The following is a 24,472-nucleotide window of genomic DNA, read 5'->3' as shown; positions in this document are numbered from 1 at the left end:
AGCTTTAAGTAACAACTGACTCCACAGCACCATGAGAGCTCCCCTGGCAATGCCAACAGCAGCTGACTTGGCTTCAGAATCCCAAATCAGAATCCCAATCCTCACAACAAACAAGAGAAGCTCCAAAGCCTCACACAGGTGAAGCCTTCCTGCTTTAACACTGCCCCAACACTTGCCTGCCAAGCTCAGTGGAGCTCTACTGCCTACCTGCTTACCTACTGGGCTTGCATTTTACTTCTCAAACATGAAACACTTTGTAAGATGCTTTTTGCTTCCACACAGTGCTCTGGGCCAGGCACTGATTGCTTTCAGACAGACCCCAGAGCTCACACAAGTGCTCAGAAAGCTTCCTTGCAGCTCCAGCCATCCTGCCTTTTCAACTAGACTGGTAGCCAGCCCACGTACCTGGAAGCAAAACCAAAGACAGCAAAGTTAAGAGATGCATTTAATGCACCTCCTGGTGGAGAAATCCTTGCAGAGAGGCTGGCAGGGGAACCATCCTCTGCAGTTATAGGATCAGAGAATTGTCAGGGTTGGAAGGGACCTCAAGGATCATCTAGCTCCAACCTAGCTCCTGAAGGTCAGTTGTTTGTCCTAAAGCATTCCCTTGGATCAATGGCTTTGACAAGTGGGGAAGAGGAAAGTAAAAGGTGACCAGGGGGGAAGTGCTGAACCCCCCCTTGTCCTGTTGCTCTCAGCCAAGCACTGCAGCAGTGTTCAATGCTTCTCCTCCTCACTGACCTGCGCTGTGCTAAAGCAGCAAAACAGCCACAGAGGCCTGGGGCAAAATCCAGCCCCCGGTGTGATGGAAGTGGAACAGTCAGAGGCATCCACAGCTGAAGCCATGGTTGAAATGCAGCCAGCAGACCCCTTTAGAGCAGCACCATATTTCAGAGGATGGTTGAAGTGTGTAGCTGGACTGAAGCTGGAGGCAGAACATTCCCTGTTGGGTTTAATGATGACTCCTCCCTGGGAGGCTCCTCACTGAATGCAGACACAACTAAACCAGTCCTAAATACACCCTGGCTGGACATGGATATGGTTGGGAGGGGGAAAAAAAACAGTTCTCAGCAGAGTTCATTCCAGCTGCTTTTCCTCTGCAGCTGGGCCTTGACTTTCCAGGTTGTCCTGGCTCTGCCCAGCTGGCTCCCCACTCTGTGCCACGCAGGTTTCAGGCTGGTCCCTCCTTGTGGTGACATCAGGCAGCTCCTCTGCAGCTGAGCTGGGGCCATGCAGCTCCTTCACATGGAGGGTGGGGTTGGTCATTTGCTCTGGGTCTTGCTGGGGGGCTGGTGTGTTGCTGTCTTTGGGGAGCTCAGGGCAGTTGACAGGAGCTATCACCAAGGGAGGCTGAGGTAGGTCTTTCTGCAAAGAGAAGGTCACAGTCAGAAGGGTGGAGAGCAGGAGGGCTACAAAGATGCTGAGGTCTGATAGGGTCTGTGGACCTGGGAGTGCTGGGGACAAGAGGATGACCACAAACCAGCAGTGTGCTCTTGTAGCCAAGAAGGCATCCTGGGGGGCAGCAAGAAGAGTGTGGCCAGCAGGGCAAGGGAGGCTCTGCTCCCCCCTCTGCTCTGCCCTGCTGAGGCCACAGCTGCAGCACTGGGGCTGGAATTTTGGGCTCCTTTGTTCAAGGACAAGGAACTGCTGCAGAGGGTACAACAATGGGCTACAAAGAGGATTAGGGGAGCAGAACATCTCTCTTGTGAGGAAAGGCTGAGGGACCTGAGGCTTTTTAGGCTGGAGAAGAGCAGCCTGGGGGAGATCTGATCAGTGCTAAGCAATACTTCAAGGGTGGGTGTCAGCAGGGTGGCACCAGGCTGTGTTCAGTGGTGCCCAGTGCCAGGACAAGGGGCAAGGGGCACAAAGTTGCCCTCAGAAGTTGCATCTGAACATGAGGAGGAACTTCTGTAATTGAAGGGTGACAGAGCCCTGGAGCAGGCTGCCCAGAGAGGTGGTGGAGTCTCCATCTCTGGAGACATTCAAACCCCACCTGGATGTGTTCCTTGGTGCCCCTGGCTAGGCAGGGGTTGGATGATCTCCAGAGCTTCCTTCCAACCACACCATGCTGGGATTCTGAGATATTCTGGAACTAACAAAATTCTCAAGATTTGAGTGGCCAGGTCTGTGTGAGCTCAAATCATCTGCAAATGGCCAAATAATTGCCTCCAATTCTGTGCCTGTGAATTCTGTGAGAGATAGTCAGAGTCACAGAATGGTTTGGGTTGGAAGGGACCTCAGAGATCAACTCCCTGCCATGGGCAGGGACACCTCTCAACTAGAATTGGTTGCCCAAGGCCTCATCCAACCTGGCCTTGAACAGGCCAGGAAGGAGGCAGCCACAACCTCCCTGGGCAGCCTGTGCCAGAGTCTCACCACCCTCACACTGAAGAACTTCTTCCTCAGCTCCACTCTAACCCTGCTCTGCCTCAGCTCCAAACCATTCCCAATTGGCCTGGCTCAGACACCCTCATGAGAAGTCTCTCTGCAGCCTTCCTGCAGGATCCCTTCAGGCACTGGAAGGCAGCTCAAAGCTGTACAGGGGGAAGGTGAAAGGAACCAGACAAGGGGAAGGTGAAAGGAACCAGACAAGGGGAAGGTGAAAGGAACCAGACAAGGGGAAGGTGAAAGGAACCAGACAAGGGAAAGGTGAAAGGAACCAGACAAGATGAAGCTGAAAGGATCCAGACAAGATGAAGCTGAAAGGATCCAGACAAGATGAAGCTGAAAGGATCCAGACAAGGTGAAGGATCTATCATCTCCAGGATCACTCTTCAGCAGAGGCCACATGGACAGTTTCCTGTCTGTCAGGATATCAAAGGGATTTTTCTCCCAGGACTGTTTCACTGCTTGCTGCCTGAGGGCTGCTTGCTGGGCTCAGATGCACTCTGCTGCTGATGCAGGAAGAGGCAAGCAGCACTCTGCCACTTCAGCATTTTCTCTCTCTTTACTAACAGTCTACAACCACTGGCACTTTGCCATCATGTTTCAGATGGCCTCAAAGATTTTCCCCACAAAGTTAATTCTCCAAGGAACAACAATGAAAGTTAAATCTCCAGAGGAAAGTTGTGGAGGGTCTCACAAATGACTGAATAACAAAATGAAGCTGACTGAGGGAATCTCTAGCCTGATAGATTTGGCCTTCAAGTAATTGCTACCTGCTCTAGTGCATGGCCAGGCTGGATGAGGCCTTGAGCAGCCTGGGCTGCTGGGAGGTGTCCCTGCCCATGGCAGGGGGTTGGAACTGGATGATTTTGAAGGTCCCTTCCAACCCAACCCATTCCATAAAGCTGCAGTCATGCATCATGGTAGGAATGATTCCTTTTGGAATCAGATTAACTTCACTTGGCCCAGGGTGAAGCAAAGTGAGAAGTTGCTACACCTGGAGCTTGATTTCTACCTTCCCAAGCAGCAGGGTAGGAAATAATACAGACAAATATTTTAAGGACAGAATCATAGCACAGCATGCTCTGGGCTGGAAGGGCTTTAAAGGGCTTCTAGTCCAACCCCCTGCAGTCAGCAGGGACATCTTCCACTAGATTAGGTTGCTCAGAGTCCTGCCCAACCTGACCTGCAATGGTTCTAGGGATGGGGCTTCTACCTCCTCCCTGGGCAGCCTGGGCCAACATTTTATACCTTCTGATCACAGAACTGTCAGGGCTGGAAGGGACCTCAAGGCTCAGCCAGTTCCAACCCCCCTGCCATGGGCAGGGACACCTCACACCACAGCAGGTTGCTCACAGCCACATCCAGCCTGGCCTTCAAAACCTCCAGGGCTGAGGCCTCCACCACCTCCCTGGGCAACCTGTGCCAGTGTCTCACCACCCTCATGGGGCAGAGCTCTGAGCAGAAGCTGGCAGCTTTGTGCCTTCTCTGCTGCTCACCCCAGCAGAGAGGCTTGCAGCACAAGAGCCATACCAAGGTCAGCTTAAAAGACTGAGCAGAACACTTCTCAGAGGCACTGCCAAAGCAGCTGGGGGTGTTTCCCCCCTTTCAGGTGGCAGTCTAGAGGTTGGCATACTCAGGGAGGAGGTAAGAGACTACTCAGCTGAGAGGATTCAAATGCAGGTGGTTCTTGGAAGCTTGAGGGCTTTGGCCTGTGTGGAATCCTAGAATGGCTCAGGTTGCAAGGGACCCCAGGGACCACCCAGTCCAACCTCCCTGTCACAGGCAAAGAGGTCTCCCAGCCAGACTCAAGGCCTCATCCAACCTGGCCTTGAACACCCCCAGGGATGTCCTTTCATACAAATCTAAATCCTCTTCACACAGTGTTCCACTCCTCATGGTGTGGAGCAAAACTGCAAGTGGGGAGATTCAGGTTGGATGTTAGGAAGAAATTCTTCCCCATGAGGGTGGTGAGACACTGGCACAGGTTGCCCAGGGAGGTGGTGGAAGCCTCATCCATGCAGGTTTTTAGGCCAGGCTGGATGTGGCTGTGAGCAACCTGCTGTAGTGTGAGGTGTCCCTGCCCATGGCAGGGGGTTGGGACTGGCTGAGCCTTGAGGTCCCTTCCAACCCTGCCAGTTGTGTGATTCTATAGTGCTGCTTTCAAGAGAGCTCAGAAGAGTCTACTCCAGGCAGAGCCAAGGCCAGACAAGGGCTGCTCCACCTTCCACCACCCAGCTGCAGCAGCCACAAGCATCCACAGAAGGCAACTTTGCTGAGGCAAGAAGAAAAGAGAATCTGTTTACAAGCAAACACCCAAGCAAGAAGAGGACCCTTTGGGGTTGGGTTGAGAAGACTTCAAGACTTTACTCAACTTTAAAGCTAGTTAGGGTTTGCTACCATTTAGTACTCCTTGAGACACTGATATCAAAGTGGTATTCACCGCAAAGCCGCTGCCCGTCCAGAACATTCCCAGCTCCTTCCTCCAGAGAGCCACAGCCAAGCTGGTGAGCAGAGTGCAGGGCACCAGGTAGAGCAGAGCAGGTTGGCCCATCTGCATCAGTGCCAAGGCCACGAAGGTCACCAGAAGGCCAATGCCATAGCCTGGGGGGAAAGCAAAGCAGCAGACACCACCGGGTCAGATGCAGCTCGGAGAGGAGCATCCTAACAGAGCTGGGTTCAGGCAACACTGAGGGAAGGGATCCATCCAGAGGGACCTGGACAGGCTGCAGAGCTGGGCACAAGCCAGCCTCAGGAGGTTCAACAAGACCAAGGGCAAGGTCCTGAAGCTGGGTCAAGGCAATCCCAAGCACCAATACAGGCTGGGCAGGGACTGGCTGGAGAGCAGCCCTGAGGAGAGGGACTTGGGGGTGCTGGGGAATGAGAAGCTCAACAGGAGCCAGCAGTGAGCACTTGCAGCCCAGAGAGCCAAGCAGAGCCTGGGCTGCAGCAAGAGAAGTGTGGCCAGCAGGGCCAGGGAGGGGATTCTCCCCTCTGCTCCACTCTGGTGAGACCACACCTGGAGCTCTGTGTCCAGTTCTGGAGCCTCTGTTCCAGGAAGGATCTGGAGGGGCTGGAAGGTGTCCAGAGAAGGGCCATGAGGATGAGCAGAGGGCTGGAGCTGCTCTGCTATGAGGACAGACTGAGAGAGTTGGGGTTGTGCAGTCTGGAGAGGAGAAGGCTCCAAGGTGACCTTCTTGTGGCCTTCCAGTATCTGAAGGGGGCTACAAGAAACCTGGGGAGGGACTTTTTAGGCTATCAGTTAGTGACATAACTGGGGGGAATGGAACAAAGCTGGAAGTGGGGAGATTCAGATTGGATGTGAGGAAGAAGTTCTTCCCCATGAGAGTGGTGAGAGCCTGGAATGGGTTGTCCAGGGAGGTGGTTGAGGCTCCATCCCTGGAGGTGTTTGCAGCCAGGCTGGATGAGGCTCTGGCCAGCCTGATCTAGTGTGAGGTGTCCCTGCCCATGGCAGGGGGGTTGGAACTGGCTGAGCCTTGTGCTCCCTTCCAACCCTGACTGATTCTATGATTCTATGACACTAATGTGTTGTGGAAGCAGTGTGAGCAGCCTCAACCATGCTGTGCCACTCACAGAATGGCTCAGGTTGGAAGGGACTCAGAGATCATCTACTCCAACCTCCCCCACCATGAGCAGAGACACCTCTCAACCAGACTTGGCTGCTCAAGGCCTCATCCAGCCTGGCCTTGAAGAAGCATCTGAGCAAGAACACTTCACAAAGCCAACACAAATCTCAAGGATCCTAACCAGGACTCAGTCCATGGCAGCTCCCTCTGGGGGCTCTGCACACTGAGGATTGTTGGGAGGCCTTTTGGTTTAGTTTGGGGTTTTGTGGGCTTTTCCTTTCCCTTTCCCCTCCCCATATTTTATTTTTTTTTGTGGGAAAGGACCTTCCAAGGGCATCTTGTCCAACCCCCCTGCAGGCAGCAGGGACACCTCCAACTAGGCTGCCCAAGCCCTCAGTGAGTCTGATCTTGAATGTCTCCAGGGATGGGAACTCAACCACCTCCCCGAGCAACCTGTTCCAGTCTCTCCCCACCCTCATTGTGCAGAACTTCCTCCTGATGTCCAACCTAAATCTCCACTACTCTGGTTTCAAACCATTGTCTCTTGTCCTGCCACTCCCAGCCCTTGTCCAAAGTTCCTCCCCAGCTCTCCTGGAGCTCCTTCAGGTACTGGAAGGCTGCTCTGAGGTCTCCCTGGAGCCTTCTCTTCTCCAGGCTGAGCAGCCTCAACTCTCCCAGCCTGGCCCCACAGCAGAGGTTCTCCAGCTCTCTGATTATCTTGGTGGCCTCTTCTGGACCCTCTCCAGCAGGTCCCTGTCCTGGTTGTGTTGGGGGTCCCAGAGCTGGACACAGCACACAGGAGCACCTCCTGTAGGTGTTGGTGCAGCTGTCTCTGCCACACTTACCTATTGTGCAGGCTACAAAATAGACTCTGGATGACTGCACCTGGATATCAAACCTGTGGCAGTAGGCTACCAGCAAGCCTAGGAAAGGAAAGGACAGTTACAACAGGTTTACAACAAGGTTTGCACATCAAGACACAAAGCCATGAATTAACCAAGAACATGAAAAGTTTGTTCCTTGGCAGCTCACAAAGCAGTTCTGTAACACAAGCTCAGTGCAGCAGAAGCAATCCAATAATGAAATTCCATCTATCAATATCCCCAGATCCAAAAGGTTCACCCCAGCCCCAACAAAGAGCTGTAAAACCTCTTCTTCATGTGCTGAACACTGGGTGAGTTCCTCCCTTCCAGCTCCTTGTGAAGTGAGTACAAAGCTCTGGTTAATACCTGGTGGCTCTTACAGGTCAGAGGGAGAGGGCACACAGATGGGGATGCCCTGCCTCACGCTTCCCAAAAAACAACACAGACAAAAGATTTCCCAGGAGGAAGCTGAAGATCCCTACTGATGTCCACATGCAGTGGTGCCAGGCAGACTTCCACACACTACCTCAAGTCAGATGTGAGTGGTAGGAACAGTGGAGAGAACCACTTAGAGCAGGTGGAACCCAACAGGTTCCATATGAACAAGAGGAGAGTTGTTTGGTGTGAGGGTGCTGGAGGCCTGGAGCAGGCTGCCCAGAGAGGTTGTGGAGTCTCCTTCCCTGGCGAGCTTCCAACCCCCCCTGGGCACTGTGCTCCTGGGCAAGCTGCTGTGGGTGCCCTGCTGGAGCAGGGGGCTTGGACTGGGTGAGCTCCAGAGGTCCCCTCCCACCTCCCCAGGCCGGGGTTTGGCTGTTATGCAATGAAGGAATGATGAAGCTTTGAGTGGTCAGGAGTGGCCCCAAATCATCTGCAAGTGGACACAAAGCTGCCTCTAGTGAAGATGTTTTATGCTGTAAAATCAGCTCCTAAATCAACTCCTGATACTTCTCTGCATCTCTTGCCATCACTGCATGGGAGACTGAAGCAAAAGGTTCATTTGCATTTCATTTCTCAGGGAAAGAGAGGGGGAACAAAAAGAACACAGAAGATAAACTTCCACATTTAAGAGGTGTGCAGCAGTTAAACTTCTCTCTTGAAGCAGAAGTCCAAGAGCTACAAACCACTGACAGCTCTACAAGGAAAATGGTTACCAGATGAAACAAGACATACCTGGAACTAGAATGTCTCCAAATCCCAGGAGAGAAAAAGGTCTGTCACAGAGAGCCAGGGGCGAGGAGTTCAGCCGGGGCACCTTCAGGACCATGGGCAGCTGGGGGGGACAGAGACAGGCACCATGAGAGGCTGCTTTCTGTACACTGGCACCACCCCCAGAGCTGGATCTGGCTCTGCTGGAGCTGCAGGCTTCAAACAGAGCCAGGGTGGCTTTTATTGTTGTTTTAAATCCTATTGGTAAGAAATTTTAACCATAAGGATCAGAGAAGCACAGAATGGTTTGGGTTGGGAAATCCCTCTGAGAGCATCCAGGCCAACCCCAAACCAGCCCCACCATGGCCACCAAACCATGGCCCCAGGGTTCTGGAACACCTGCAGGGATGGGGACTCCACCACCTCCCAGGCTCACACCAACTTTATTTTGGGAATGCTGCCTTCAGCGCCAGCTCTGCACAGAACAATTCCTCTGATCCCTCCTCCCGAGACACCAAACCCAAACTCTGAGACATCTTCCCAGCCCTCCCCAAGGAGCTCTGCCTCTCCTCTGGGTGCTGAGGGAAGACAGGTGAAGGGTCATAGAATCACAGAATGCATCAGGGACCCTCACAGGGCCCCTTGCCCCTGCAGCCAGCAGGGACCTCCAGCTGGAGCAGGCTGCCCAGGGCCACAGCGAGTCTGAGCCTGAATGTCTCCAGGGATGGAGCCTCCACCACAGCTCAGGGCAACCTCTTCACAATCAGAGAGTCAGACAATTGTCTGGGTTGGAAAAGGCCTCCAAGCTCTTCCAGTCCAACCAGCAACCCAACCTCACCATGAGCACCAAACCATAGCCCCGGGTGCCATGGCCACAGGGTTGTGGAACACTTCCAGGCATGGGGACTCCACCACCTCCCTGGGCAGCCTGTGCCAAGCCCTGACCACTCTGACAGCAAAGAAATTTTGCCTCCTCTCCAGCCTAACCCTACCAGGCACAACTTGAGGCCATTTCCTCTCCTTCTGTCACTGATCCTAGGGAGCAGAGCCCAACCCCCACCTCCCTGCAGCCTCCTCTCAGGGAGCTGGAGAGAGCAATGAGGTCTCCCTCAGCCTCCTCTTCTCCACACCAAACACCCCCAGCTCCCTCAGCTGCTCCTCACACAATGCCCTCCCAACCCCTTCCCAGCCTCTTTGCTCTTCTCTAGGCCCCTTCAGCCTCTCAATGCCTTTCTTGTCCTGTGGCACCCAGAACTGACCCCAGCACTCAAGCTGTGACCTCAGTAGTGCCCAGTCCAGGGGCACCATCCCTGCCCTGCTCCTGCTGCCCACACCACTGCTGCTCCAGGTCCCTTCCAGCCTAACCCATTCTGTGACTCTATGGAATCAGTGTGGATTGATCACCTGTAGATCATCCTGCAAACAACTACTTCCTGTACTGTTTTCCCATGTGAAGAAACCAAACATCCTTAAATTAACCAAAGCAGTTTTCCTTTTCATTTCTTATTTGTTCATCTCTTCCACCCCCTGCCCTCTCCTCCCCACCTCCTGCACCCCCTGCCCTCTCCTCCCCACCTCCTGCACCCCCTGCACTCTACTCCTCATGCTGTACAGCTCTGTGCACACAGCTGGCTGCTGCCAGCAGGCACAGCACCACTGCACACCAACATCTCTTCTCCTCTGCCTGCAATTTGTGTTCCTCTCTTTTGCCTTTTCACAAAGCAACCACCTGAAGAGGGGAGGTTGCCAGAGTCACAAACTGACCACCTAAGCTTTACCTCTTGTGCTTCATCAGCACTAAGTTCTGTTTCCAAACCTGGTCACATGCATTTGTGAAGCTGAGCTAACAGCTTCCTTACACTGAAACCCTTTGCAAACAAGATAAAGAAAGCCCAAAGCTGTTGCAACAAAGCACTAAAAGTCTGTGCTGCCTCTGTGTCTGCAGCAGATTTCCAGAGAGCTGAGGAGTGCTGACTCTAAACAAGGCACCTGGCTCATGGCAATCCCAGTCCAGGCTGGGTGAGCAGTGGCTGGAGAGCAGTCTTGAGAAGGCCTTGGGGGTGTCAGTTGGGGACAAACTCCCCAGGAGCCAGCAATGGTCCCTGGCAGCCCAGCAGGCAGCTGAGTGCTGAGCTGCATCCAGAGCAGGGAGAGCAGCAGCACAGGGAGGGGATTCTGCCCCTCTGCTCTGCTCAGACCCCACCTGCAGCACTGCCTCCAGCTCTGGGGCCCCCAGCACAAGAAGGACCTGGAGCTGCTGGAGAGGGGCCAGAGGAGGTCACAGAGATGATCAGAGAGCTGGAGAACCTCTGGTGTGGGGACAGGCTGGGAGAGTTGGGGCTGTTCAGCCTGGAGAAGAGAAGGCTTCAGAGAGACCTTAGAGCAGCCTTCCAGTACCTGAAGGGGCTCCAGGAGAGCTGGGGAGGGACTTTGGACAAGGGCTGGGAGTGCCAGGATGAGGGACAATGGCTTTGAGCTGGGAGAGGGGAGACTGAGACTGGAGGAGGCAGAGAGAGTAAGGGACTTGTGACAAGGGCTGGGAGCACCAGGACAAGGGGAATGGATTTGAGCTGGGAGATGAGGAAGAAATTCTTGGCAGTGAGGGTGGGGAGAGACTGGCATAGGTTGCCCAGGGAGGCTGTAGCTGTCCCCTCCCTGGGAGGTGTTCAAGGCCAGGCTGGATGAGGCCTTGAGCAAGCTGTGCTGGTGGGAGGTGTCCTGCCCAAGGCAGAGGGTTGGAGCTGGATGATCTTTAAAGATCCCTTCCCACCCAACCCATTCTGTGATTCTATGAATGAAATTCTTTCCAGCTGGACATTTCCATTTCAGTTTTATAGTCTTTGAATTGCAGAGGAGTTGAGAGTGCAGCAGCTGGCAGCCAGTGCCAGGTTTCAGATGCCACATGTTACCTTCTCATGGGTGGCAGAATCAGATGGGCCTGCAGCCACCTCCACCATGATGCTCTCCCCAGTCTAAAGAGAAAAAAACCCAATACAAAACAAAGGAGAAAAGTGTCAAATCAGCAAGTTGGGGAGCATTTAGGAACAGAGAGACAAGCAGGGTGTCCCACTTGGTGAGCAGCAAGGACCTGACTTACCTTAGTCAGAAAAGGGGTGATGAAAACAAAGAAGACATCATAGACAAAAAGGACCAGGAGGAGCAAGGTGCAGCCCTGAGGGGAGAGACAAGACCCTTGGTATTTATAGCTACCCATTAGAAATCAGCAAAGAATTAATCATCAGCAGTTTAGGGCTGCTAGAGGCAAAAGCTAACAAGGAGAAAAGTCACCAAAGTGATTTTGCTTAAGTCTTAAATAGTGCAGGTGGAGGAATTGGGGCTGGCATGCAGCTCCCACAAGGCAGCAATCCCTAGACACAAAGTGAGATCTGGGTGCCTCAAATCCTTTATCACTTGGAGCCAGCTCAGTTTGTTAGGAAACAGCAAAAGTTCCTCATGTTCCCTGGAGGCTCCTGCCTGAAATTGCAGCCACAGTGCTTTGGGCCAAGCTGTGCAGGGAAATCAGCTTCCAGGTGAAGGTAACTTGAAACTGTTGCCTTAGGGAGGACTAAATGACACTGATTTGGAGCTGAGGATGCTGAGTGAGTTCTGGAAGATTTGAAGAGACCAGACCAGCATCAGGTGTGTGTCAGATTCCAAACCAAGCCAGCAGCAGCCCAAAACTCCCCAGAATCAGAGAACCACAGAATGGGTTGGGTTGGAAGGGACCTCCAAAGCTCATCCAGGGACATCCTCCACTAGAGCAGGCTGCCCAGAGCCCTCTCCAGCCTCACCTTGAACATCTCCAAGGATGAGGCCTCAACCACCTCCCTGGGCAACCTGTTGCAGTGTTCCAGCAGCCTCCTGGGGCAGAACTTGTTCCTCACATCCAATCTCAATCTGCTCTGCTCTAGTCTGAAGCCATTGCCCCTGGGCCTGTCCCTGCAGGCCTTTGGGAACAGTCCCTCTGCAGCCTTCTTGTAGCCCCTTCAGGTACTGGAAGCTGCTCTAAGGTCTCCCTGGAGCCTTCTCTTCTCCAGGCTGAACACCCCCAGCTCCCTCAGCCTGTCCACATAGCAGAGCTGCTCCAACCCCCTGACCACTTTCATGGGTCTCTTCTGGAGCTGTTGGTGTGTGGGGCTGTGGTAGTTCAGAGGGTAGCTGCCTTTAAGCCCCACAAAGTCACAAACCTCCAGAGGTGCAGGAGGTGGAGCAGCAAAGAGGAATCTTCTGTATTTCATTCCCATGAGTCCTGCATCCCTAGACCCCAACCACTCCTGCTTGCTTTGCCCTTTTCCCTCCCTCTCTCCTCCCAGGAAGACACCCAGGCTGTTATCTCTTGCAGGGGGGGTCTGGTGTTGGCTTTGGCAGTGCTGTCAATTAGGCCTGGAGCTGTCTAATTGGGGACTGGAGCTACCAAGCTGCATCACAATGGTTTGGTATGGAGGGTAGAGAGGCTTGGTAGGGAGGGGGCATGAAGGCTTGGGTTTGTTGGCCTGGTTTGAAGGGAGTTTGTGTGAAGCTTTGGCTTAATGGGCTTCTGTCCTAAGCCCAGAGCTTGTGCTTCATGTGCTTCTGTACTGCTGTATGTAGTTGTGAAGAGCATTTCCAGCTAAGCTTCCCAATCCTCTCCAACCTCTCGTGTCAGCATTTTCCTTTTGCCCCTTTTGGAAGAGGCAAAAGAACAAATCTGTCTCACTGAATTCTGACAGGGCTGTGATTTACAGCCCAGAGCTTCAAGTTACCAAACCCCACCCAGGTGTAACAACCACACCACGCTGCTGGGCTGCTCTGCACTGATCCAGCACTCTGCAAAGCTACAAGTGAGTGGAAGTGGATCTCCAAGCCCTGTGCTGCAGGGTGAAGGACTCCTGTGTTTCACCAGCCACAGCCAGCCAGCCTCTTGTGCACACCTGTTTGACTCTCATACCTTGAAGGTAGGCAGGCGAATGGTTTTCAACATGTAGAGACAGAAAGCGATTCCCAAAGCATCCTGCAGCACCCAGGCCCACCTAGGACAGAGGAGAGCAGCACTGGTGCAGCAAACAACAGCAAAACCAGGCCAGGCCTTGGCACTGGGCAGAACACTTCATTAGAAACTTGAAACCAACATTGCTGTCAGCGGGGAGTGGGCAATGGGAGGCTGAGCCTGGGCAGCCTGAGAACCTCCTCAAGGGAAGGGCTGGTTTGGCACTGAGGCAAGAGCAGGGTGGTGCTGCCCAGCCAGGCTCAGTCAGGATTGCCAGTGACAAGCTCCACTAAGGTCAACATAGAATAGGCTGGAAGGGACCTTCCAAGGTCATCTAGCAGTCAGCAAGACATCTGCAGTCAGAGCAGGGTGCTCAGAGCCCCAAACAGCCTGACCTGCAGTGGTGCCAGCCATGGGGCAGCTCCCACCTCTCTGGGCAGCCTGGGACAGGCTCTCAGCACCCTCAGGGTCAAACATTTCTCCCTTCTCTCCACTCTCAATCTCCCTCTTGCAGTTCCAAACCATCCTCCCTTGTCCTGTCCCAACAGGCCCTGCTCCAAAGTCTGTCCCCAGCTTTCTGCTCAGCCCTTGAAGCACTGCAAGGCCACCAGAAGGTCTCCCTGGAGCCTTCTCCTCTGCAGGCTGCCCAAGCCCAACTCTCTCAGCCTGGCTCCCAGCAGAGGGCTTCCAGCCCTGCCAGCATTGCTGTGGCCTCCTCTGGCCCTGCTGCACCAGGTCCCTGTCTGTGCTGTGCTGAGGGCTCCAGAGCTGCCCCAGCACTGCAGGGGGGGGTCTGAGCAGCCCTCTAAGATTGATTCCAACCATAACCCAACCCCACCATGGGCATCAAACCATGGCCCCAGGTGCCATGGCCACATGGTTCTGGAACACCTCCACGGACTCCACTACCTCCCTGGGCAGCCTGTGCCAATCCCTGACCACTCTGGTAGCAAAGAAATTTTGCCTCCTCTCCAACCTAACCCTCCCCTGGCACAATTTCAGGACATTTCCTCTCATCCTCACTGGTAACTTGGCAGAAGAGACCAACACTGGCCTCATCCCGAACTCCATTCAAGGAGCTGTAGAGAGCAATGAGGTCTCCCTCAGTCTCCTCTTCCCCACACCAAACACCCCCAGCTCCCTCTGCTGCTCCTCCCCAGCCCTCTTCTCCAGACCCTTCCCCAGCTTGGTTGCCCTTGCAGAAGTTACAACCAAGAACTGCTACTCAAGCCCCTAGCTCCTTTCCTGTCACTCCTATATTCTGGCTAAGTTTAGGCATCTCTGGCTGACAGCTGATCCTTTCTGAAGCCCACTGCAGTTCCCAACACAGAGACTGAGCATCACACTTACTGATCTTCATTCCTGAAGACTCCCCAGACCACGCTGACCGAGACACAGAAGACTGCCAGCAGCAGCATGCGGACCTGTGGCCGCTTGTGGAAGTAAGGCAGATTGTTGTCTGGCACCCTGCAAATGAACCACACCAGGGTCACTCTCTCCTCCACCTGCAAGCCTGGAACCACTCCTGACAGCCCCACCCCCACCCCATGGTCCAAGCATTCCCTCTGTCTATCCAGAGTGGAGAAGCTGCCCCATACCTGCACTTTCCCAAGGGGAATCTTCTCACGAAGGGAGACAGACAACTGTAGAGCCCAATGGAGGCAGCCAGGCAGAATATTCCTATGATAACATAGACTGAGAGAGGAAAAAGTAGTCAGAGGATAATGTAAGAGAGGCTTTTGTCATATCCCAGCTGAACAAAGACCAATCAAAACCCCTGAGTGAGAACTAAGGCTCACATCTCACCAGAGTGGAACTCAGACACTTCAACTGACTGGTGATTAGATTTTTGCTCTTTATGTGTCTAATCCTAGCTCCTCTTCCTCAGGTGTGTTTCAGGCAACAGCCTCTTCAACAAATCAGCCCCTCTGTGCTACCAGTCTGGGAGCTACTCATCAAATCCTAAGCCTGAAAAGCAATTAATGGTGAAGTGTTTATGCTCTCACTGGGAGGGGGTTGAGTGTTAAAGGGAGCTCTTCACATCACTCAGTAGCAAACTGCCTGGGTACAGATGGGACACAGCTTCCTCAGGAATACCAGGATGGCAGCTCCTGGCCACCAGGCTCTCATAGGTTTTGCCAATCAGTTTGGAAACTGAGCAGCAGAAACTTCATAAAGATACAAAAATGAATCATGGATCACCCTGAGCTGCACCCAAAGCAGTGTGGCCAGAGCTGGAGAGAGAGGATTCTGCCCCTCTGCTCTGCTCTCTGAGGAGAGACCTCACCTGCAGTGCTGTGTGCAGCTCTGGGACCCCCAACACCACAAGGACAGGGACCTGCTGGAGAGGGTCCAGAGGAGGCCACCAAGATGAGCAGAGGGCTGGAGAACCTCTGCTATGGGGACAGGATGAGAGAGTTGGGGCTGCTCAGCCTGGAGAGAAGGCTGCAGGGAGACCTCAGAGCTGCGTTTCAGTATCTGCAGGAGACCTCCAGGCAGGCTGGGGAGGGACTGTTCAGAAGGGGCTGTGGGGATAGGACCAGGAGCAATGGTTTGACACTGGAGCAGGGCAGAGTTAGGTTGGACATCAGGAGGAAGTTCTGCACAGGGAGGGTGAGGAGACACTGGAACAGGTTGTCCAGGGAGGTGGTTGAGGTTCCACTCCTGGAGACATTCAGGATCAGACTTCATGGACCCCTGAGCAACCTGCTCTAGTTGGAGATGCCCCTGCTACCTGCAGGGGGTTGGACAGGATGCCCTTGGAGGGTCCCTTCCAACTCAATGCAATCTGTGAACCTCTGACCTTAACTTCATACAGAACAACAAAACAAAGACAAGAGAGGTCTGAGGACATCTTGGACAATACAGGGTGGAAGACATCCAGTCTGGATCTGCTTCACAGGCTTTCATGTTGGAAAGCAGCAGTCTGACCTCCTCACCCACCCAACCTCACTCAAAGCAGGCACAGAAAACCACTCAGTGGTGTTCCCATCAGTGTGCTTCCACCACACTGGGATGAAGAACCATGGCAGAGGACATCTCCTGATTGTCTGCACACTAAGTGCTCACTGCATGATCCCTTCTGACAGGGAAGATGCATCAATACAAAACCAACTTTTTGAAGAGTACCTAAGTGGTCATAGAAGAAATAGAGGAGGACCAGCATTGAGCAGCACATCACCACAAAGACACAGATCATGATGGGAGTCACATCCACTGTCTCGTCGTCCTGCTTCTCTGCCCCGTCGTCACGCTTGTGCTTCATGTAGCGCCTGCAGGGCAACAAGGCCACACTCAGTCCTGCCAGAGGGCACAGACAGCTGCCTGGGCTTGGGAAACAGCAGCCAGCAGCTCTAGGGGGGTCTCCTTCCCCTCTACTCTGCCCTGGTCAGACCACACCTGCAGTATTGCGTCCAGTTCTGGGCTCCCTGATTCAAGAGAGACAGAGAACCGCTGGAGAGAGCCCAGTGGAGGCTGTGGGGTGAGTGGGGACTGGAACATCTCTGCTGTGAAGAAAGGCTGAGAGCACTGGGGCTGGGCAGTCTGGAGAGGCTGAGGGAGCTGGGGGTGTTTGGCCTGGAGAAGAGGAGGCTTAGGGGAGACCTCATTGCTGTCTACAACTCCACGTAGCCAGGTGGGGGTTAGGCTCTTCTCCCAGGCAAGCAGCAGCAGAACAAGAGGACACAGTCTCAAGCTGTGCAGGGGAAGTTTAGGCTTGAGATGAGGAGAAAGTTCTTCACAGAGAGAGTAATTGGCCATGAGATGTGCTGCCCAGGGGGGTGCTGGTGTGGTAGTTTTAGACTACACCTTTAAAAATTTTCACAGATCTTGAGCAGAAAGTAGTAAAAATGTAAACAAATCACTACTGGGAGTAAAAAGGAAAATAATGATTGTTCTGCCCCATTCCATGGGAGGGAGAGCTCCCATGAGATTTGGTTCCCCAAACAATCTTTCTCTCCTCTCTTCTATTCTCTTCTCACTTTGGCCTGGGAGTTACTAACTTGCTTCTGCTTGCCCTTGGCTGCATGACTTTTACTTTGGCTAAGTTTAATCCCTCTCTGCTTCTTTCTCTCTTCCTTGTGTACAGGGGGGCCAGGGGGAGGCAGGGAGGGAGAAGCTGTTAGAGCCTCTTCCCTGGTCTTGTGGCCAGGGGTTCCTTGTGCTGTTTGCTGATTGTAAATCCCTGTAATTGTGAATCCTGGATGTTTGTCCACATTCATTGTATCTCAGTGTAGGTTGCAGCTTTGCTTGTGCCTACAGCTCCATTGGCTTCCAAACTGAGCTGGTCTGGCAAAGTTCATGTTAGGGGGGAATCTTCAGCCCACCACAGGTTGAACACCATCCCTGGAGGTGTTCAACAAAAGACTGGATGTGGCACTTGGAGCCAGGGTTTAGTTGTCAGGTGTTAGGTTAGACTTGATGATCTCTGAGGTCTTTTCCACCCTGGTTGATTCTGTGAGAGGAGAAGGCTGAGACGGGATCTGATCAGTGACAGGACATGGAACAACAGTTACAAACTGGAACCCAGGAGGTTCCACCTCAACATGAGGAGAAACTTGTTTGGAGTGAGGGTGCTGGAGGCCTGGAGCAGGCTGCCCAGAGAGGTTGTGGAGCCTCCTTCTTTGGAGACTTTAAAGCCTCATCTGGATGTGTTCCTGTGTGAGCTGCCCTGGGTGACTGGGGGGTGGGAGTGGATGATCTCTGGAGGTCCCTTCCAGCCCCTAACATTCTGTGGTTCTGGGATCTCAAAGGTCCCCTCCAAGCAGCTGTGTGACTGGCAGGGCTGCCAGGGGAGCTGTAGCCAGCTGTGCTTCTCTGGCTGTGAACAGCACAAGAGAGCTGGCACTCAGCACTCCACTTACTCACTTTTTCACATCTCTGCTTCCTGCCCAGTAGCCTCCAATGGCAACAGTGCCCACAGCCATGACAAAGATGATCACCATGTTGTAGTCCAGCACAGGCTCGTTGGGGGCATACAGAGCTCCTTTCACTGAGCTGCCAAAGCTCTGTGGAGGAAGGAAGTGATGAGGAACTGCTGAAAATCCACCTCAGCAAAGGTTCAGGCATTTAGTTTTCACTAAGCAACCTCAGAACCGATCTTGTTATAAGAACTTAAGAGCACTCTCTTGGCTCTGCTCTTAGTGATTCTTATTTCCAGCATCAAGCTCCATTTTGATTTTACTCTGAAGATGATCCTGTGCTCTGCTGAGACCCCACCTGCAGTGCTGTGTGCAGCTCTGGGACCCCCAGCACAAGAAAGACAGGGACTTGCTGCAGAGGGTCCAGAGGAGGCCACCAAGATGATCAGAGGTCTGGAGAACCTCTGGTGTGGAGACAGGCTGGGAGAGTTGGGGCTGCTCAGCCTGGAGAAGAGAAGGCTCCAGGGAGACCTTAGAGTTGCATTTCAATATCTGCAGGAGACCTCCAGGCAGGCTGGGGAGGGACTGCTCAGAAGGGGCTGTGGGGATAGGACCAAGGACAATGGTTTGAAACTGGAGCAGGGCAGAGTTAGGTTGGACATCAGGAGGAAGTTCTGCAGAGTGAGGGTGAGGAGACACTGGAACAGGTTGCCCAGGGGGGTTGTGGAGTCTCCTTCCCTGGAGACTTTCAGGGCCTGGCTGGATGTGCTCTGGGTGACCTGCTCTGGCAGCAGAGCTGGACTCAGTGATCTCCAGAGGTCCCTTCCAAGCCCTACCACTCTGTTGATTCTGTGACTTAGATGATCTCCAGAGGTCCCTTCCTTGTGATTCACTGTCCCACTTACCTTGCCAATATCCAGCATGTCAGTGTAGCTGAGCAGAGCCACAGGAATGTCAATCTCTTCATACTGACTCCTGTTACCCCCAGGAGGGACCTGAAAGACAGTTCAGAGCAGGTAAGAAGACAATCAGCACCTGGCTCCAGGGCAGTGTCAGCAAACAGAAGAGAGGAAGGGACTCACCAGCCTCTCTCTGCTGACAATCAGCAGCCCACGAGCTCCATTGATCTGAGCCAGCCTCACTTTCTCATAGAAGGTGCAGTTGCCTCTCATCACCATGGGGATCTGGTTATTGAAGCCCCCATCAGGGACATCAGAGGGCGAGCACAGAACTGATGCTGTCTGATCCTGCAGCTGCAAGAGGGACTGCAAAAAGAAAAAAAAAGTAAAAGGGGTTCATATCTGCACCTAAAACACAAATCAAAAGCAGACAGCACACAGCTTGCAAAGGAGCATTTGGGAGTTTGCAGCAATGCAGTGAGTGAGGGCTCTGGGAGCAACCTGAGAGGTGAACAAGGATGAGCAGAGGGCTGGAGCTCCTCTGCTATGAGGACAGACTGAGAGAGTTGGGGCTGTTCTCAGTTGTGGGACTGAGAGAGTCTGGAGAAAAGAAGGCTCCAAGGTGACCTTCTTGTGGCCTTCCAGGATCTGAAGGGGGCTACAAGAAAGCTGGGGAGGGACTTTTAGGCTATCAGGTAGTGACAGGATGGGGGGAATGGAATAAAGCTGGATGTGGGGAGATTCAGGCTGGACATGAGGAAGAAGTTCTTCCCCATGAGAGTGGTGAAAGCCTGGAATGGGTTGTCCAGGGAGGTGGTTGAGGCTCCATCCCTGGAGGTGTTTGCAGCCAGGCTGGATGAGGCTCTGGCCAGCCTGATCCAGTGTGAGGTGTCCCTGGGCATGGCAGGGGGGTTGGAACTGGCTGAGCCTTGTGCTCCCTTCCAACTCTGCTTGATTCTATGATTCTATGATTCTATATTGATATAATATAAAAGGTTTCCTTCTGACATTTGGCCAAGTCTGGTCTCTCTCAGGCTACTCTGATGTTGTCTTTACCAGATACAAAACATTAACAAAAATATTCAGAGTATAACAAAGAGAAAAAGCTTTGAATATGTCATAAATGATGCAAGCATTCAAAACAAAGTATTAGCTTTGTGAGAATAAAATCCTAAGGGCTTGTTTGTTTATTTGCCTGCTTAAATAAATAGAAAATAGAACAGCCTCAAGCTGCAATTGGGTAGGTTTAGACTGGGTATTAGGAAAAAAAAATCATGGTCAGGCTTTGGAATATGCTGCCCAGGGAGGGGGTTGAGTCACCAACCCTGAATGTGTTTAAAGGCTGTTTGGATGTGGTGCTTGGGGATATGGTTTAGGGGTGAATTTTTAGAGTAGGGTTATTGGTTGGACTTGGTGATCCTGAGGGTCTTTTCCAACCTGAATCTTTCTGTGAATCTGTGGTCCAGGGCTGCTCTGCTGCAGGCTCCTGCCTGACTTCACTCTCTGGTACAAGCCTTGTGCAGGCAGTCAAATGTGGGTCCTGATCTCTATTTGCCTTTGCTTTCCTCAGCACTGCTGCAGTTCTGCTGCATGCATCCAGGGTGCAGCAGCAGAGCAAAGCTGCTGGGGTGGCACAGAGTGGCAGGCTGAGGTGAGGCAGGGTATGAAGGCCAGGCTGGATGTGGCTCTAAGAACCTGATCCAGTGTGAGGTGTCCCTGCACATGGAAAGGGCCTCAGGATCATCCAGGTCCAGCCTCCCTGCCTATGGGGAAGGAGGCTGGACCTGGATGATCCTGAGGCCCCTTCCAGCCCTGACAGTTCTGTGCCTCTATGAGCAGCTGGGAGCACAACGAGGCTGAGGTGAAGCACAACAGCACAGGCAACAAAAACAGACTTCCAGCTGAGCCCCTGCATGCCAAGCACCTGGACACTGGCCTCTGAGCTGCTTCTCCTACTGCCTGAGACTCAGAGATGCTGCAGGCCTCAGTGCCTTAGCTTTGGCCTTCCTCACACCCTGAGCAGATGTCCTACAGCAAGGAGGTCTCCCTCAGCCTCCTCTTCTCCACACTAAACACCCCCAGCTCCCTCAGCTGCTCCTACAGACATCTGCTCTGCTGCTTTACACAGGAGCAGTGGAAAACACCAAAGAGACTTCAGGGAGTTAGAAACCAGCCTGGCAGGGACTGTTCCTTGCAAAACCTGAACAAGGAGCACCTCTGCCCAGGTTTGACTGCAGTTCTCTCTGCTGCTTGGTGTGAGCTGTGTCATCAGAGGCAGGTGACAGCTCCACTCTTCTTAGGAGCTGAGCTGCTGGGTTAGAGAAGTGTCAGGATAAAGCCTTAAGCTGAAAGGGTGACCCCTGTGACACTTTGTATGAGAACTGCACAGGGACCTGATCACAGAACCACTCAGGCTGGGAAAGACCTTTAAGCTCAGAGTCCAACCAGCAACCCAACTGCCATGACCACTGAGCTGAAGCACCACATCTACAGCTTCTGGAACAGCTCCACGGATGGGCACTCCACCACCTTCCTGGGCAGCCTGTGCCAAGCCCTGACCACTCTGGCAGCAAAGAAATTTTGCCTCCTCTCCAACCTAACCCTACCCAGGCACAACTTGAGGCCATTTGCTCTCCTTCCATCACCTGATCCTAGGGAGCAGAGCCCAACCCCCACTCCCTGCAGCCTCCTCTCAGGGAGCTGGAGAGAGCAATGAGGTCTCCCTCAGGATCCTCCACACCACACACCCCCAGCTCCCTCAGCTGCTCCTCCCCAGCCCTGTTCCCCAGACCCTTCCCCAGCTTTGTTGCCCTTCTCCGGACCCCTCCAGCCCCTCAATGCCTTTCTCACTCTGTGGTGCCCAGAACTGACCCCAGCACTCAAGCTGTGGGCTGGGCAGTGTCCAGCCAGGCCCTGTGCAACCCCCAGGCCCTGCCTGCCTCTGCTGCTTCAGGAGGTCAGGCTGCTGGCAGCTCCAAGCTTATTCAGAAGACTGCTGGCTCCAACCTGGCTGCTACTTCAGAGACAGTAAAATATCTCCACACACTTCCTGGCTGTCCCATTCTCAGCTCTGTCAGAGCACAGCACAAATGCAGAGTGAGCTCAGCTGAGTGCCCTGCACTGCCTCAGTTACTGAGCTGCACTGCTGCAGTACAGGAGGGGAGGGGGAGGAGGGAGAAGGAAAGGCAGGAGGAGAGCTGAGGAAGGAGATGGGGACAGGCAAGGGATACAGAATGGGCAACCCAAGTGCTCCGTGGAAGTGCTTTGGTTTCATCAGCTCAGTGAAGCTGCTCTGGGCTACCCCAGCTCCTGCAGGGCTCCTGAAATGTGTCCCTGGGGAATTCTTATGAGACTGGTTGAGACCAGATGTGTGCAGTGCCCAGCTCTCAGGGGTCCTGGAGCCTAGAGACACCCTGGGGAGTTTGCCTGCATCCAGTCCAACCACACCCAGAGGCTCTCAACACAGATTCCTGTGCATCTGTGTCCCCATCTGCTGCTGAAGCTGCGGACACAGGGGGGAACCCAAGGGGGGGACGCGGGATGGGGACATGGGCGGGGGGGGGGGGTGACGACACGGGTGGGGGGGGGAGGGACCGACACGGGAGGGGCGGGGGGACGACACGGGGCGGGGGGGGGGGGGGGGACGACACGGGGCGGGGGGGGGGAAACACACGGGCCGGGGAGGGGACACTTCTCGTTCTGCTGTCAGGTGAGGTTTATAAGCTGAGTCTGCACACTGTGGAGTGCAGTGCCCAAGGTGTCTAGGGAGCACTCTGCAGCTGTGACAAAGCCACCACAGGTCGTTCAGGGTTGACTCCACACTGACAATCACCAACAAGCCTGTGCACCACTCAGCTGCCAGGTTAAGGACCACAGTGAGCAGAGAATCAGTGACTCCACATCCTCCCCTCCCAGCAGCTCATTCCAAGTCTGCCTGCTGGGTCCATCAGGCAGGGACAGGAACATTTCCTCACAGAACACAGCAAAGAGTTGACTCAGAGGTCAGCTCCTCCAGCCTGAGATCATGCACAAGGAGCCTGGCACTTTGTGACTGCTGCTTCTCCCACCTGGCAGAGCCATGAAGCACTGAAAAGCACTGAAGGGCACAGCTCACTGCATCAGCAAGGCCATGTGGGACCTCTCTGTACCACGGGGAGATGCAAAAATCCTGTTCCAAGAGCAGGCTAAAGGCCTTTTGCATTTGACTGCACCTTGTGCAAAAGGCTTCTTGTTTGCAAGCAGCAGCAGGCATCAGCTCTGCATGGTGCCTGGGAGCCAGCAGAGCCCAGCCCAGGGTGGGTCTGAGCAGAACAAACACATTCTGAGTAAAGCAAAGGAAGAATTTGCTTCAAATCCTATTAATCCACTTTAGAAACCAGTCCTGTTCAACATCATCACTGACATTGATGAGGGGACAGACAGACAGACAGACAGAGTCTGCTCGGCAAATTTGCTGATGACACCAAACTGGGAGGCTTGGCTGAGACACCTGAAGGCTGTGAGGCCATTCAGAGGCTTGGACAGACTGAGAGCTGGGCACAGAGGAACCAACTGAGGCTCAACAAGGACAAGTGCAGAGTCCTGCAGCTGGGCAGGAAGAATAAACTGCAGCAGGACAGGTTGGGAGGGGATCTGCTGGAGAGCAGCCCCAAGGAGAGGGACCTGGGAGTGCTGGTGGACAAGAAGTTCTGCATGGGACAGCAATGTGCCCTGGTGGCCAAGAGGCCAATGGGATCCTGGGGTGCATTCAGAGTGTGGCCAGCAGATCCAGGGAGGTTCTCCTCCCCCTCTGCTCTGCCCTGCTGAGACCTCATCTTGAGTACTGCCTTCAGGTTTGGGCTCCCCAGTACAGGAGGGACAGGGACATGCTGGAGAGAGTCCAAGGGAGGGCTCCAAGGATGCTGAAGGGTCTGGAGCACTGCCTGGTGAGGAGAGGCTGAGAGCCCTGGGGCTGCTTAGTCTGGAGAGAAGACACAGAGGGGATCTGATCAATGTCTGTCAATAGCTGAGGGCTGGGGGTCAGGAAGGAAGGGACAGGGCCAGGCTCTGCTCACTTGTGCCCTGTGACAGGACCAGGGGCAGTGGATGGAAACTGCAGCATAGGAGATTCCACCTCAACAGGAGGAGGAACTTCTTCACTGGGAGGGTCATGGAGCATTGGAGCAGGCTGCCCAGAGAGGTTGTGGAGTCTCCTTCTCTGGAGCCTTTCCAGAGCCAGCTGGATGTGTTCCTGTGTGACCTGTGCTGGATTCTGTGGCCCTGCTCTGGCAGGGGGGATGGACTGGATGATCTCCAGAGGTCCCTCCCACCCCCTGAAAGGCATTTTGAACACATTCTGCCATCTCTGCTTGCCTTGGTACTTACAGCCTTGCCCAGGTCATGTGGCAGATGAGCCCACTGGGAGTTGAAGAGGATGCAGTAGTCCTTCCCCTTGCTGCTGCCCTTCTCTGGGAGGACATGCACCATGCCATACTCACAGCACACCTGCAAAGGGAACACAGCTGTCACTGCAGCACGTGGAGGACCCCTGGAGCAGCAGCAGTGGTGCTGCCCATCCTGCCCTGTGCTTCAGAGAGACATTCCAGAAGTGTCAGAGCAGGGAGCACAGTGGAATTCATTACCATTTCCATCACACCTCAAGCAAAGGCTTCAGAACCATGACCCTGCTCAGCATCTCTGCTGGTGACATGGAGAGTGGCACCAAGGCACCCTCAGCAAGCCAGCAGCACCAAGACCAGAGGTGCAGTTGGATTGCTGGATGGAAGAG

The 24,472-nt window shown here is 53.8% G+C and overlaps 1 protein-coding gene across 1 annotated transcript; it reads right to left on the bottom strand.

Moving 5' to 3' along the window:
* Positions 1-990: 990 nt before the first annotated feature.
* Positions 991-24,186, bottom strand: SPPL2B (signal peptide peptidase like 2B). Its single transcript, XM_054396188.1, has 14 exons — positions 24,070-24,186; positions 18,889-19,071; positions 18,712-18,801; positions 17,814-17,953; positions 16,077-16,219; positions 14,546-14,642; positions 14,298-14,414; positions 12,909-12,990; positions 11,079-11,153; positions 10,891-10,953; positions 8,006-8,105; positions 6,818-6,895; positions 4,829-4,989; positions 991-1,365 (listed from the first exon to the last, which is right to left on the bottom strand). The coding sequence occupies exons 1-14, from the start codon at positions 24,169-24,171 to the stop codon at positions 1,078-1,080; spliced, it is 1,719 nt and encodes a 572-aa protein (XP_054252163.1). The 5' UTR covers positions 24,172-24,186; the 3' UTR covers positions 991-1,077.
* Positions 24,187-24,472: the final 286 nt, after the last annotated feature.

This window comes from Indicator indicator, chromosome 36 (assembly GCF_027791375.1).
Source record: "Indicator indicator isolate 239-I01 chromosome 36, UM_Iind_1.1, whole genome shotgun sequence".
NCBI lineage: Eukaryota > Metazoa > Chordata > Aves > Piciformes > Indicatoridae > Indicator > Indicator indicator.
This window is presented reverse-complemented; position numbering and strand designations above follow the sequence as displayed.